The sequence below is a fragment of the Choloepus didactylus genome, chromosome 7 (genome assembly GCF_015220235.1).
Source record: "Choloepus didactylus isolate mChoDid1 chromosome 7, mChoDid1.pri, whole genome shotgun sequence".
Taxonomy (NCBI): Eukaryota; Metazoa; Chordata; class Mammalia; order Pilosa; family Megalonychidae; genus Choloepus; species Choloepus didactylus.
Window position 1 is genome coordinate 25361653 of NC_051313.1, and position 12924 is coordinate 25374576.

At 37.3% G+C, this 12924-nt stretch overlaps 1 protein-coding gene across 1 annotated transcript in view; it reads left to right on the forward strand.

Moving 5' to 3' along the window:
- Window positions 1-12924, forward strand: part of LOC119540064 (triadin-like) — a 134386-nt gene that overhangs the window by 71374 nt on the left and 50088 nt on the right. The window contains exons 3-4 of the mRNA XM_037844070.1: window positions 10835-11002; window positions 12079-12111. Of these exons, the coding sequence (XP_037699998.1) occupies window positions 10835-11002; window positions 12079-12111 (201 nt within the window). The remainder of the gene's footprint in view (window positions 1-10834; window positions 11003-12078; window positions 12112-12924) is intronic.

A 12924-nucleotide genomic window follows, 5' to 3' on the forward strand; every position in this document is an offset into this window, starting at 1 on the left:
AGAACAAAAGGAAATAAAAGAAATTTAAAAATTTATTCACTATTTTTATCATTAATAAATATATTTGTATTTTCTTATTTGAAATTGTTGTAGATATATAATATAATTAAACAAATAGCTAATTAAAATTAACATCATTAGGAATCAAGATTTCCAGCATAATAGAAAAGAAATATAAATACAAGAGCAAATAAGTTGAGAGAGAAAACCCTGTAATCTTAAATTTTATTTGGAAATATCAGTGTAAACACATGATTTTTTTAAAATTCCATGTTTCTTCACTCTTATCTACTCAAAGTGCTTAGAAGAAATGACAATGCAGGACCAATGAGCACCCTGACCAACCAAAGTTTAGTGTTAAAACCCTTTTCCAATAGAAGAAACCAGGATTCCTTTCAGAAGTGGAGGATTACAGATTTGGCAAAAGAAAATACAAAATTTAATTTGGACATTTTTTTGCGCCACAGCAAGAGACTGTCACATGGGAACCAATCTGAAGAGGCTCTCACTGACCCAAGATGGGACAACTTTTGTGCATCAAAGGACATTATCAAGAATGTGAAAAGACAAGCTATATAATCAGAGAAAATATTTGAAGACCACATATCTGATGCGTTTAATATCCAGAATATACAAAGAGCTCCTACAACTCAACAACAAAAAGCCATACAACCCAATTGAAAAACAGTCAAGGATTTGAAGAGACACTTCTCCAAAGGAGATACTCAAATGGCCAATAAACATATAAAAATATGTTCAATGTCATTAGCCATTAGAATATGCAAATTAAAACTATTATGGGATACCAGTTCAACCTACTAGGATGACTGTTAAAAAAATGGAAAATAACAAATTTTGGCAAGGATGTGGAGTAATAGTGACACTCATACTTTGTTAGTAGGAATGTAAAATGGTACAGCCCCTGTGAAAATCAGTTTGGTTGTTCCTCAGAAAATTGAACATACAATTACTACATTACCTGGCAATTATACTTCTAGGGATATACCCAAAAGAACTGAAAGCAGGGATTTAGACAGATGTGTGAATAGTGTTCATTGCAGCAGCATTCACAGTAGCCAAAAGGTGGATAACCAATAGGTGGAAGCAACCCAATTGCCCATCAACAGATAAATGGATAATCAACATGTGAAATAGCCAGTCAATGGAATATTATTCAACTGTAAAAAAAAGTGAAGTGCTGGCACATGCCACAACAAGGCTGAACCTTGAAAACATGATGTTTGAGGGAAATAAGCCAGATACAAAGGGACAAATATTGTATGATTTCTCTTATATGAAAAGCTTAGAATAAACAAATTCATAAAATCAGAAAGCAGAGTAGTGGTTATCAGGAGTGGCAGGAGTGGGGAATAGGGAAAATTTCTAAATGAATATGAGTTTTAGGATAATTAAAATAGTCTGGAAATAGATACCAGTGTGTTTTGCATGTTATGTGGAAGTTCTTCAGGTGATGAGGTAAAAACCAGATAACCAGCCACCAGAGAGATGAAAGGACAGCTTTCTTAGGGGAAAGATCCTAGAGGGGGAGAGGGGAGAATGAGGGTGGAGGGCCCCAGGGCTTACCTAACCTGGAGTCCCACGAGGGTCCACGGAGGAGGTGGGGAAGAAGAGCAGCACATGTGGCTCCCAGGCCTTTGCCTTAATTGTGACCCAGAAGGGAGGTATAGGACTTTCCTGTGGATACAGGGGATTGGCCTTTTTAAACTATATGGCACATACTGAAGTATTTAAGGATCCAGGATTAAGACTTTAAGTATCTAGGATTTGCTTTAAAATATTTGGCAAAAAAGGAAAACAAGAATGTAGGGGAAGAAGTAAGATAACACATACTGGTAAAATGTTGATAATTATTGAAGCTAAGGTGTAGTGGATTTGTATTGTGTCAACTTGGCTAAACTCGATCTATGTTTTCCAGAATTCCCTTATTTGCATAGTTCTGGGTTACTGTGAGCCAGAGGACTCATTGTGAGTGAGGTTTGGAAGGCAGAAGGTAAGTAGGGCCATGTTTTTTTCACTTAGAAGGTCATGGCAGGGCCCCAGGCACTGCTGCACATGTTGTTACTGATCTGTTGGCTTACCTTGTTGGCATGGGGCAGCAACTGGGCCTGGAGAATCTCCAGATCCTGCCAGATCCTCCTAGGGCTTCTCCCACTCCTGGCCTAGGTGTATATTTAGCTCCTCAAAGAAAGGCAAAATCATCTCCTCTAGGTCACTCCCGTCGTTGAAGGTGGAGACTTGGAGGTTCTGAGGCTGATGCAGGGTCCAGGTTTTTTTTCTCAAGAATTCCAGCTCATTCTCACCTGCTCCAGATTTCTTTGCTCCCCCTACTTTTTTTTAAATGCAATTTTATTGAAATATATTCACATCCCATACAAGCATACAAAGTGTACCACAATTGTTCACAGTATCATCATACAGTTGTGTATTCATCACCACAGTAAATTTTAGAACATTTTCCTTACTCCAAAATATAAAAATAAAATAAAAATTAAAATAAAAGTAAAAAAGAACACCCGAATCATCCCATGCCCCTTCTCCCCCTTATTATTCATTTACTTGTGCCCCCATTTTTCTACTCATTTGTCCATACACTTGGTAGAAGGAGTATGAGCCATAAGATTGTCACAGTCATACAGTCACACCATATAAGATGTATAGTTATGTGGTCATCTTCAAAAATCAAGGATTCTGGATTGCAGTTCAACAGTTTCAGATACTTCCTTCTAGCTAGTCTAGTAAACTAAAAACTTAAAAGGGCTAACTGTATACTTTCAGAATGACCTCTAGACTCCATTCGAAATCTCTTAGCCACTGAAACTTAATTTTGTTTCATATCTCTTCCCCCTTTTGGTCAGGAAGGCTTTCTCAATCCCACCTTGCCAGGACCAAGTTCATCCCCAGGAGTCATGTCTCATGTTGCCAGGGAGATTTACACCACTGGGAGTCATGTCCCATGTAGTGGGGAGGGCAGTCAGTTTACCTGCTGAGTGGGCTTAGAGAGAGAGGCCACATTGGAGATACAAAAGAGGTTCTCTGGGGGTGACCCTCAGGCACAGTTATAAGTAGGCTTAGCCTTTCCTTTGCAATAACAAGCTTCATAAGTGCAAGCCCCAAGATTGAGGGCTCTGCCTACTAAACTGGTAGACCTTAATGCCTGTGAGAATACCAGGAATTCCCCAGCTGGGGAGGTTTAATATTTCCACATTTTCCCCCAGTCCCTCAAGGGGGCATTGCAAATACTTTTTATTCTTGGCCCAAATTACTCTGGGATGTATTGGGGCTTCATGCTAACCTGTACAAACCAACCAGATCTTATTCCCTATTGAAGGTTCCATGTAATTATGGTACTTGAGTAGACTGACCATACAAGTTAAATTATATAGTGTGCTACAGAAAACATAGATTTTGCACCAAATAAATATCTCTTCTTTTGGTCCCACACAGAAGCTGAAGTTTTTAAACATAGTTAATATCACCCTCTACCCTTTAGTCTGATCTACCCCAATCTCAACCAAGTCCATTTCGTTCATATCTCCAATCAAAGTCTGATCTCCTTTTCAGCGTCTTTAACAATTGCTGCATGGGCCAGTGCCAACACTCACAGCTGCCGAACCCTGGCTCCAAGTCCTAGGCATCACACAGACATCCAAAGCTCCAGTGACTGACCAGATCACACAGAAATAGCTCAGCATCTCAGAATTTAGAAATAACTGTTACATCTCATGAATTGATGTGACCGCTGTAAGACTTTACAATCTAGGAACATTTACAATAAGCCTTCCCCTGAAAACCCAAGCTCTCAGATTCAGTTCTCAGAGTTTGCACATTATACTTAGTCCATTATTAGTGAGGCATTATGTTTGTCTATTCATTTCTGGCTTATTTCACTCAACATAACTGTCCTCAAGGTCCATTTATCTAGTTGCATAACTCACAACTTCATTCCTTTTTGCAACTGCTCAATATTCCATTGTATGTATACACCACAGTTCACCATTTGGTTTATCAGTCAATGTACCCTTAGGCTACCTCCATCCATTGCAAATCATGAGTACTGCCACCACAAACACCAGTGTGCAAATGTCCACTCATGTCCCCACTCTCAGTTCCTCCCTGTATACAAGGAATAACAGGGTTGCAGGACCATATGACAACCCCATACTTAGCTTCCTGTGGAACCACCACACTGCCCTCCAGATGGGGTGTACCATTCTACTTCCCCACCAACAGTGAATAGGTTCATCCTTCTCTCCACATTTTCTCTAGCACTTGTATCTCTCTATTTTTTAAACAGTTTTATTCACACCCCGTATAATCCATCTTAAGTAAACAATCAGTGGTTCCCAGTATAATCACCTTATGAATTTACCACCACAATCTATATGAGGACATTTTCATTTCTTCCACAATGAAAGAGGAAGAGGAGAAAAAACAAAAAACAAAACAAAACAAAACAAAAATGAAGAGTAAAAAAAGATAGAAGAAAAAATAAAATACAATGAAAAAGCCTAGAACCATAACACCACCTAGAATCCCATACCATTCCCTTATATCCCCCCTCATAGACATTTAGCTTTGGTATGTTGCCTTTGTTACAAATTAATAGAAGCATATTACAATGTTACTTTTAACTGTGGACTCTAGTTTGCATTGATTGTATTTTTCCCCTATACCATTGTTCCAGTTTGCTAATGCTTCCATTATGCAAAATACCAGAAATGGATTGGCTTTTCTAAAGGGGGTTTATTAAGTTACAAGTTTACAGTTCTAAGTGTCCAAACTAAGGCATCAGCAAGATGATACCTTCACTGAAGGACAGTAAATGGCGTTGGAACACTTCTTCTGTGGGAAGGCATGTGGCTGGCGTCTGCTGTTCCTTTGCTCCCAGGTTGCATTTCAAAATGGTGTTCACCAAAATGTTTCTGGGTCTCTCTTAGCTTCTCCAGGGCAAACTCTGGGTTTCATCTCTTAGCTTAGCATCTCCAATTGTCCTTCTGTCGGCATCTCCAACCATCTCTAAGTGTCAGCCAGCATCTGGGTCTTGGCTTAGCGTATCTTGGGGCATTTTTCATTGTTCTCTGTGTGAGCTCCCTTTAAAGGACTCCAGTAATCAAAACCTACCCTGAATGGGTAGGGTCAAATCTCCATGGAAGCATTCAATTAATAAGAGGTCATACCCTAACCAAAAAGATTAATAAATCTGCCCCATAAGATTGCATTAAAGAATATGGCTTTTGAGGGGACATAATATATCCAAACATGCACATTCCACCCCCTGGACCCCCAAAACACATATTATTTCCAAATGCAAAATGCATTCATCCCATCTCAACAACACAAAAACTTAAATCATTTCAGTAACAATAGGTAAATACAAGATTTTATCAAAATCAGTTTCGGGCATGGCCTGTCTGTCCTAAGGCAAAATTCCCCTCTAGCTGTGGATCTGTTTTACTTAGAACAAGTTATCTGCTGCCAATATACATAGGAGGGGCAGTCATAGGAGAAACATTCCCACTGCCATAGGGAGAAATTGGAAGGAAAATGGGTCACAGAACCAAAACAGTTCCTGAAACCCACAGGGCATAGTTCATTAGATTTCAAAGTTTGAGAGTAATTTAGAGAACCATGTTTTACGCTTGAGGCTTGGGAGAGCAAGAGTCCAACCCTTTTCAAGGGCCTTGATCTTGAGAGAACACCAGTAAACTCCATCGTGGACAGTAGGGTCAGAAGATGCCCAGGACCCTTCTCACCATCCCTTGAAGTGGCTCAGCCAGATGCAGATGAGCAAGTCTACAGACCGCACTGCTTAGTTGCTTTTTCTTTTGATAAGACAAGCATGAGGGCAGTCTTGTAGGTGAGGGCTAAGTCTTTTGTGTGCCAGTGCCATGAAGTCAGAGATTTGATGCCAAATGCCCATGGTGGAGAGGCCACTTGGGCACCATTTGGAAATCTTGGGAGAATATAGGATCATCTCCTGTAGACTGGGGAGAAGCCTCTGGTCTCAGCTAGCAAACTGGAAAATGCCTGGTCATCATTCAACAGACAATCTTACTTATTTCACCCCACTGACATTTATTTATTACCAGACACTGAACTATGTGATTTGAATGTATTATCTTATTTAATCTCATAATAACTGTATGAAGTAAGTATTATTTTTCCTACGGACATTTTATAGTTCGGCATACTAAAACACGGAGTACTTTGTTCTTCTTTCCACTATTTAATACTGTTTCCTAGAACTGGGTATAGCATAAATTGGACTGTAGGAAGGCTGAACTCAGGGCTAAGAGGCATGAGATGGCTTTGGAAAAGCAGAGACATTGATGAATATTAGAGATATGGCAAAGTTACCAAATGAGGAATTGGCAACTAATTGTAACTGCAAGTTACAGTTAAATCAGCCTACATTTATGGAGTACTATGGAGTTAAATGCTATTCTAGTCTCATCCATCAACCTGCTGAATCTTCATACCAGCCCGGTGAGGTAGGTGCTATTATTATCTTCATGTAACAGTTGAGGAAATGGAGGCACAAATAACTTAATCAATCTTCCTTACATCACACAGCTATCAGGCTGGAGAAAGGCCACAACTAGGGTGAGGTAGGTGAAGCACTTCCTTTGGGTACAAAATTTAAGCTCCAAAAAAAAAAACTGAGTAACCAAGATAGATAATATTTTAATGTATAAAAATACTAAATTTTTGTAAAATTAATGCAAAAATCTGTTATGAACACAATGTCAAAGTTTTAAATAAAGTTGTTTATTTTTCCTTTTGTCTCAGGCTCTAATATGGGTTTGCCCGTCACCGGGTAGGGAGCCTGAACTTAAAAGCAGTGCATCTTATGCCGGAATCCAAGCTCATAAATAGTAGTTACCCATGCTTCTCAGGATGTGAAAGACAAAGAGTCAAATATAACTCCAAGAATAGAAGACTGATGGTTAAAGACCATGGTAAAACCATGGACCTGAGTCTTTAGGTGTAAAGCAGAGAAAAAGATTAGTTTCCATTGTATATTCCCATCTAGAATTTTAAGCCACTCTATAGTTTGGCTTCAAAAATATGGGAGAAATAAAAATCCAATTTAACTTGAAACTTTTCCTTGCCTCTTTAGCATCTCTTGACACTCTTTTTATCAGTGCCAAGAATCAAATTACTGACCACACATAGCCTAAAGCAGTTTACCCTGCATCAGGTGGTATTCTTTTTTTTTGTAAGAAATAAAAGAAAAAATTAAGTGTGACATAAAAAATGAGAAACATTTCTTACCTAATATAACAGAAATGCTGGAGGTAGGGGGATTCCAAGATTGGATAATTCAGTAGCTCAGCAATGTCTTCTTGGACCTAAGTTCTTTCATTTTTAGCCTGTCCCTTCTTCAGTGAGTCAGTTGCTGTTGTCATGGTTACAATATAGCTGCAACAGCTCCAGGATTTACGTTCCCATGCAATGAAGTCCTTGTTCACCCCTTTAAGACCAAGAAAAGCACATCTGGAATCTCTCCCATCCATCATCTTACCCTGGAACCATAATGTGTTGTAACTCCCTAGCTTATTTGATAGCAGTATAGTACAGTAGTTAAGAGTCATGTTTGGTGTCCCAAAACATGGGCACAAAACCTGGTCCCAACCCTTAGTAGCTATGGAACCTCAAGCATCATATTTAAGTTCTCTATGTCAACTATGTAAAATGGGGATAAAAATAATATGTCGATCTCATTGGATTACTGAGAGGGAAAAATGAGTTATATACATAAAGTTCATAGAATTGTGTTCAGCACTTTGTAAATACTCCAGAAGAGTTAGCTACTGTAATTTTTATCATCATAAAAATTTATGATCATCATAAAAATCTCATTGTAGTATATGTAATTTAACATAAAACATGAGAGTTGATAAAGTGAAATTACCTGCATATCCCCAGAAAAGAATATATCAAAAAGTTTTAGTTGCATTTTTTAGTATATCTCCATTGCTATGATGTGGCTGTGATATCTGAAAGAGGGAATAAGAATCAACCTGAGGACTACTATCTCATACATTTCAGTTTATATGTATATACATATATATATACATATATATATAATTTTTTCTTTTATAATGTTTTAAAGAAATTATCCAAATGGTTGAAAATCATAAACTGGTTTCAAAGCCGGTACCACTGAATTCATGAAATGAGCCTTTTTTTGACTCTTTTAGAGACAGGCAATATAGATGTCTGCAGAGTATATAAAGTACACTTAAGCCTAAGGATAATTAAACTGATATCTATATCATTGGGTTTTATTGTTAAGCTCCTTAGTTAACACTTTGAAAGAAGGGAGATGGGAATATAGTCTCAATCCATTCTGAACATAAAAGTCCCATTTGCAGTGTTCTTCCATTAGAAATAAAATATACCAGTGCTAAAAATGCCTTTAGTGGTGTCAGTACAAGCCAGTTCTTTACATATAATACTTTAAAAATTCTCAGTTGAGATTATAAAATTCCATTTCACCTGCTTTCTCTAAGGTTTACTCTCCCTGTTAAGAGTACCATTTCTTGCTCACAGCAAACTGTCTGGGATGCAGTAGCATAGGGTTCAAAGAGCAAAGGTGCATTACTCTAAATCATGGAGATGGGCTTCCCTTAGATGAGCATCTCATAGCTTGGGGTCCCTGGATCAGATGTGACATACATGAATCCTTTGAAAGGGAACATAAAATTTAAACATTGCCCCACCAATCCTCTCTCTCATATCATTTTCCCCTCTCTATAAGATTTTATTGTCAGTGTAAAACATGCTGATTCTTTCCATTTTAATAATACTGACAACAAATATCCCTTTTGGAATTCTGGATCATTCAATCTCTATAATCCATTTTACAGCAAAATATACTCACTGTCTCCAATTTCTCTCTTCCCATTCTATCTTAAGTGTACTCTACTAAAACTGCTCTTTGAAGGTCACCAGTGGCATCCACATCGTTAAATCCAAAGGTCAATTCTCAATTTGTACTTGACCTATCAGCAGCATTTGGCAGTTAACCACTCTATCCTTTGCAAAACAGTCCATTCATTTGATATTTGGTACACTATACCCTCTTGGTTTTCCACCTCCCTTTCACCTCTCCTTCTCATTCTCCTTTGCTGGTTCCTCCTCGAAGATAAGAAGACTTATCTCTTGTCTTCTAAATGTTGGAGTGCTCCTGGGCTCACTCCCTTGGGGATCTCATTCAGTACTAAGGGTCTAAAATATTCCATCTTCTGTTGGACTCTCAAGTTTCTATTTTCAGCTAGGGCTTCTCCTCTGTAGATCAGATTGAGATATATACAACTGACTACATCTCCACTAGTAGGCAACTCAAACTTGGCAAGTCTAAAACTGAGCTACTTATCTTCTCTCCCCCACCAAAAAAAGGCTTCACTTCAGTCCTCCCCATCTCAGTTAATGACCTTACCATCTTTTCAAGTTTCTTTCATCTATTACCCTGAATTCCTCTTTTGATCACATGTCCAACAGCTGCTCTCTAAGCATATACTACTGATTCTACCTTTAAAATATATTCAGAATCTGACCATAACTCACCATTCCTACTGTTACCCTTCTGGTAGAAACTGCCAATTTCTTTTTCCTGGATTATTTCAACAAGTGCTTTACTGGTCTCTCTGCCTGCAATAGGCTCTCCCTTCAGTCCTGAACACAGCAAAGGATGTTACATAAGTCAAATCACTGCATTCCCATGCTCAAAACCTTCCAATGATTTCCTATCTCAATCAGAGTAAAAACCCAATTTTGGAGTACTTAACCTTTAGATAATATAATACTCTAGTATAATTCTAGTCTCTTAAGGATATCAAAGGGAGAAGAATCTCTGAAAAGGTAAAATAGTTTTTAAAATTAAGGAACGCATAACTCAGAACTTTAATTGCAGATTGATGGAAAATCAGGTGCAACGTCTACGACATTCCAAATTAGATTGCCTCTTCAATCATATCTTATAGAAGACCCTTGCCCCTTCAGAGCAATTTTCATATGATTAGAATGAGCATAACAACATTTTGGAAATCTCTGATCTATCTATTTGCTTTCATGTTTATTATTTACTTTCTAGTTTCACAATATTTTATATCTCCTTAAAGGAAGATTTATAGATTTCAGTTTTCCTTAATTCTATCCATCGAAATTACCAGAAGGTCAAGTACTTTCTGTTTTCAGGTAATAGAATGTCTGTTGAGGATAAATCTAATCAAGCCTAGCTCAAAATTGATATGATGATTACACTGCCAATTCCAGATCTTCCCCGATGTATCACAATTGTAATAAATAAGAATATCATTCTTACTTTAGCCACAGCAACTTTAATCAATGTAGAGACTTAATTGTTCATCTGAAAACTTACAAAGCCATCTTCTCCATGATGCTGTCCAGTACAATATAGAACAACAATGCTTTCTTCCATTCCTGAACATCTATAACTTATGGTTTATGATGCAATATTTTAGTATAAGTACACATTATCTTAATTCATTCCTAATTTTTCCCTGTGTTGAACTCCTAGAATTTCTTAAGTTCAATTTCTTTCCTGGTAACACTATAGTACTTGGTATCAGAGGTATGCATTAACTTTTTTTTTTAAAGTTGAATGCCCATGCATACTTTGACATGCAGTTTCAATTTCTGAGCAAAATTATTATAGCCAAGAGACATTTAAATCCATGAAATTGGCATATTCATTATGTCAAAAGAACAAATCAGGGAGAATAGCTTTTCTTCATTTCTTTGAGAATGATTGTAAAATTTTTCTTTTGTTTTAAATTACCTTTAGCGAGCTCTATTACCAAGATTGGCTCAGATCCTTTAAAACTCGTACATGATGCTGTAGAGGAAACCACGGACTGGATCTATGGCTTCTTTTCTTTGTTGTCTGACATCATCTCATCTGAGGATGATGAAGAAGATGATGCTGATGATGGGGATGAGGGCACCGAAAAAGGTACAAACTGCATAGGGACATATCTGACTGCTAGGATCAATATTACATATGCAATACAATGGCTTGCTTAGTCTTAAAAACAAATAAGCACTGGGATCAGACTAAACCAAAATAAATACACTTCTGAATGCTAATAGCATAGCAACAGGCTGTCACCCTAAGTAAATAGGTCTCTATTTAGCTTTCATCATATAGCTTATCTGCTATTATTGCCAAGATGTCAAAATTAAATGCTACCATTAGAGTATCTTATAATAAAGTGGATCTTTATTATGCAGTACTATAAACCTCAATAGAAAATCACATTTATTTGCTTCTCTGGGAAAAATAGCAGTTATTTTCTTAAGTTTATCTCTAGAAAGATTGATATAACAGTAAAACTAAATATATATATATATATACTTAATGTTCTATACATGTCATATTCATAGTCAAATAGCAGAAAGCAATCCTGCTAAAATCCCAAATGAGAGTACATTTGCTGAACTAGATGGAAGTGTAGAATGGAGGAACATATTCCAAATGTCACAATAATTATATACCTAACCTACGTACTCTCTCATCTTTATTAATGAATAAAAGGAAATACCCCAACTCAAACCACACATAAATGGTCATTGAGTGGATGTGAAAAGAACAAAATGTTGTGATTCTTTTAGATGACATTTTTAGGGTCGGCCTTAGTCATCAGAAATCATGTGTTCAGCCTTGACTACCAGGAAAGCTCTTATTATTATAGTCCCATCTACAAGTTTGTCTGCATTTATATTTGTTTAGTGAGAGGTCAAGATGAACAATAGAGAACTGAAATGAACATGATATATGGAGTATAATGTATAATTTGGATCACCACCACAAATTTATTGAACTCATAAAAGTGAAACTATGTCAAATGAATGCACATAAAGAAAGCTTATATTTAAAAACTGGAGTTTGGGAAGCAAAGTAATATAAGGCCTATGCTTGTCAAAACTAATAGATGGCTTTTAAAAGGAATTTTAAAAATGGGAAAATAGAGAAGCAACATTATGCTATGCTAAAAGTTTTTCTAATTTACTGTTTTTGTCTTGATTTAGGAGAAATAGAAGAACCTCCCTTGAAAACAAAAGGTTGGTTGTTTTCACCTTTGGGGGGAAAAATGTTTTTCTCTTGTGGTGATAGTAATTTTCAACATAAATCAAATATGTTTTACTTAAGTTGTGGCCCTGGTCTATTTTAATTCAGAGTTTTTGTTTAATGATTACATCAAGATTTATAGTTAGTAGAAAAAAAACTTTATTCCTTCAGATGAAGATAATCTGTCTACTTATTGGCTGGTTATTTAATTGAGGTCTTCTTCAGTAGATCTGTGCCAAATCCATCTACATCCAGACCAATTTTCATGATGCTGTGTACATTGGAATTGCGGGAATGGGGTGGGGGTGGGGGAGTTTGTAATCTTAGAAACATTTCCATCAGAAAATGATGAAGCCCATGCTCCTTCTTCTCATCATGGCCAGATTTATTGCTTTTAATATTTTATTATTTTTTTTCTCCTTATTTTATTATTATTCTTACATTTTCATTTTCAGATGACAACCTTAGGAGAGGGTGGCAGGATAGGGTGGAGGATAGTGATTTTGGAAGCAAAGACAGATTCAGTCAGTATGTGTCATGTGTCATCCAGAAGAATGGTGTCACCAGGGTGTGGCCACAAACCCAAAAGATAGGAGCAATGAGAGCAGAAAAAGAGGAGAGGGTAGTGCTGTGAGACAAGAGCCTTAGTGGGACAGGGATTTTACATGAAGGAGTAAGACTGTGGTCTGGAAGGGCTATTGGGGAGCAAGGGGTACCATCCTGAAGTACAGCTGGTGTGAGAGAGAAACAGCCAGCACGTGAACCAGTCTTGTTACAATCGCAATGTGTTAGCTACTGCTGCACAC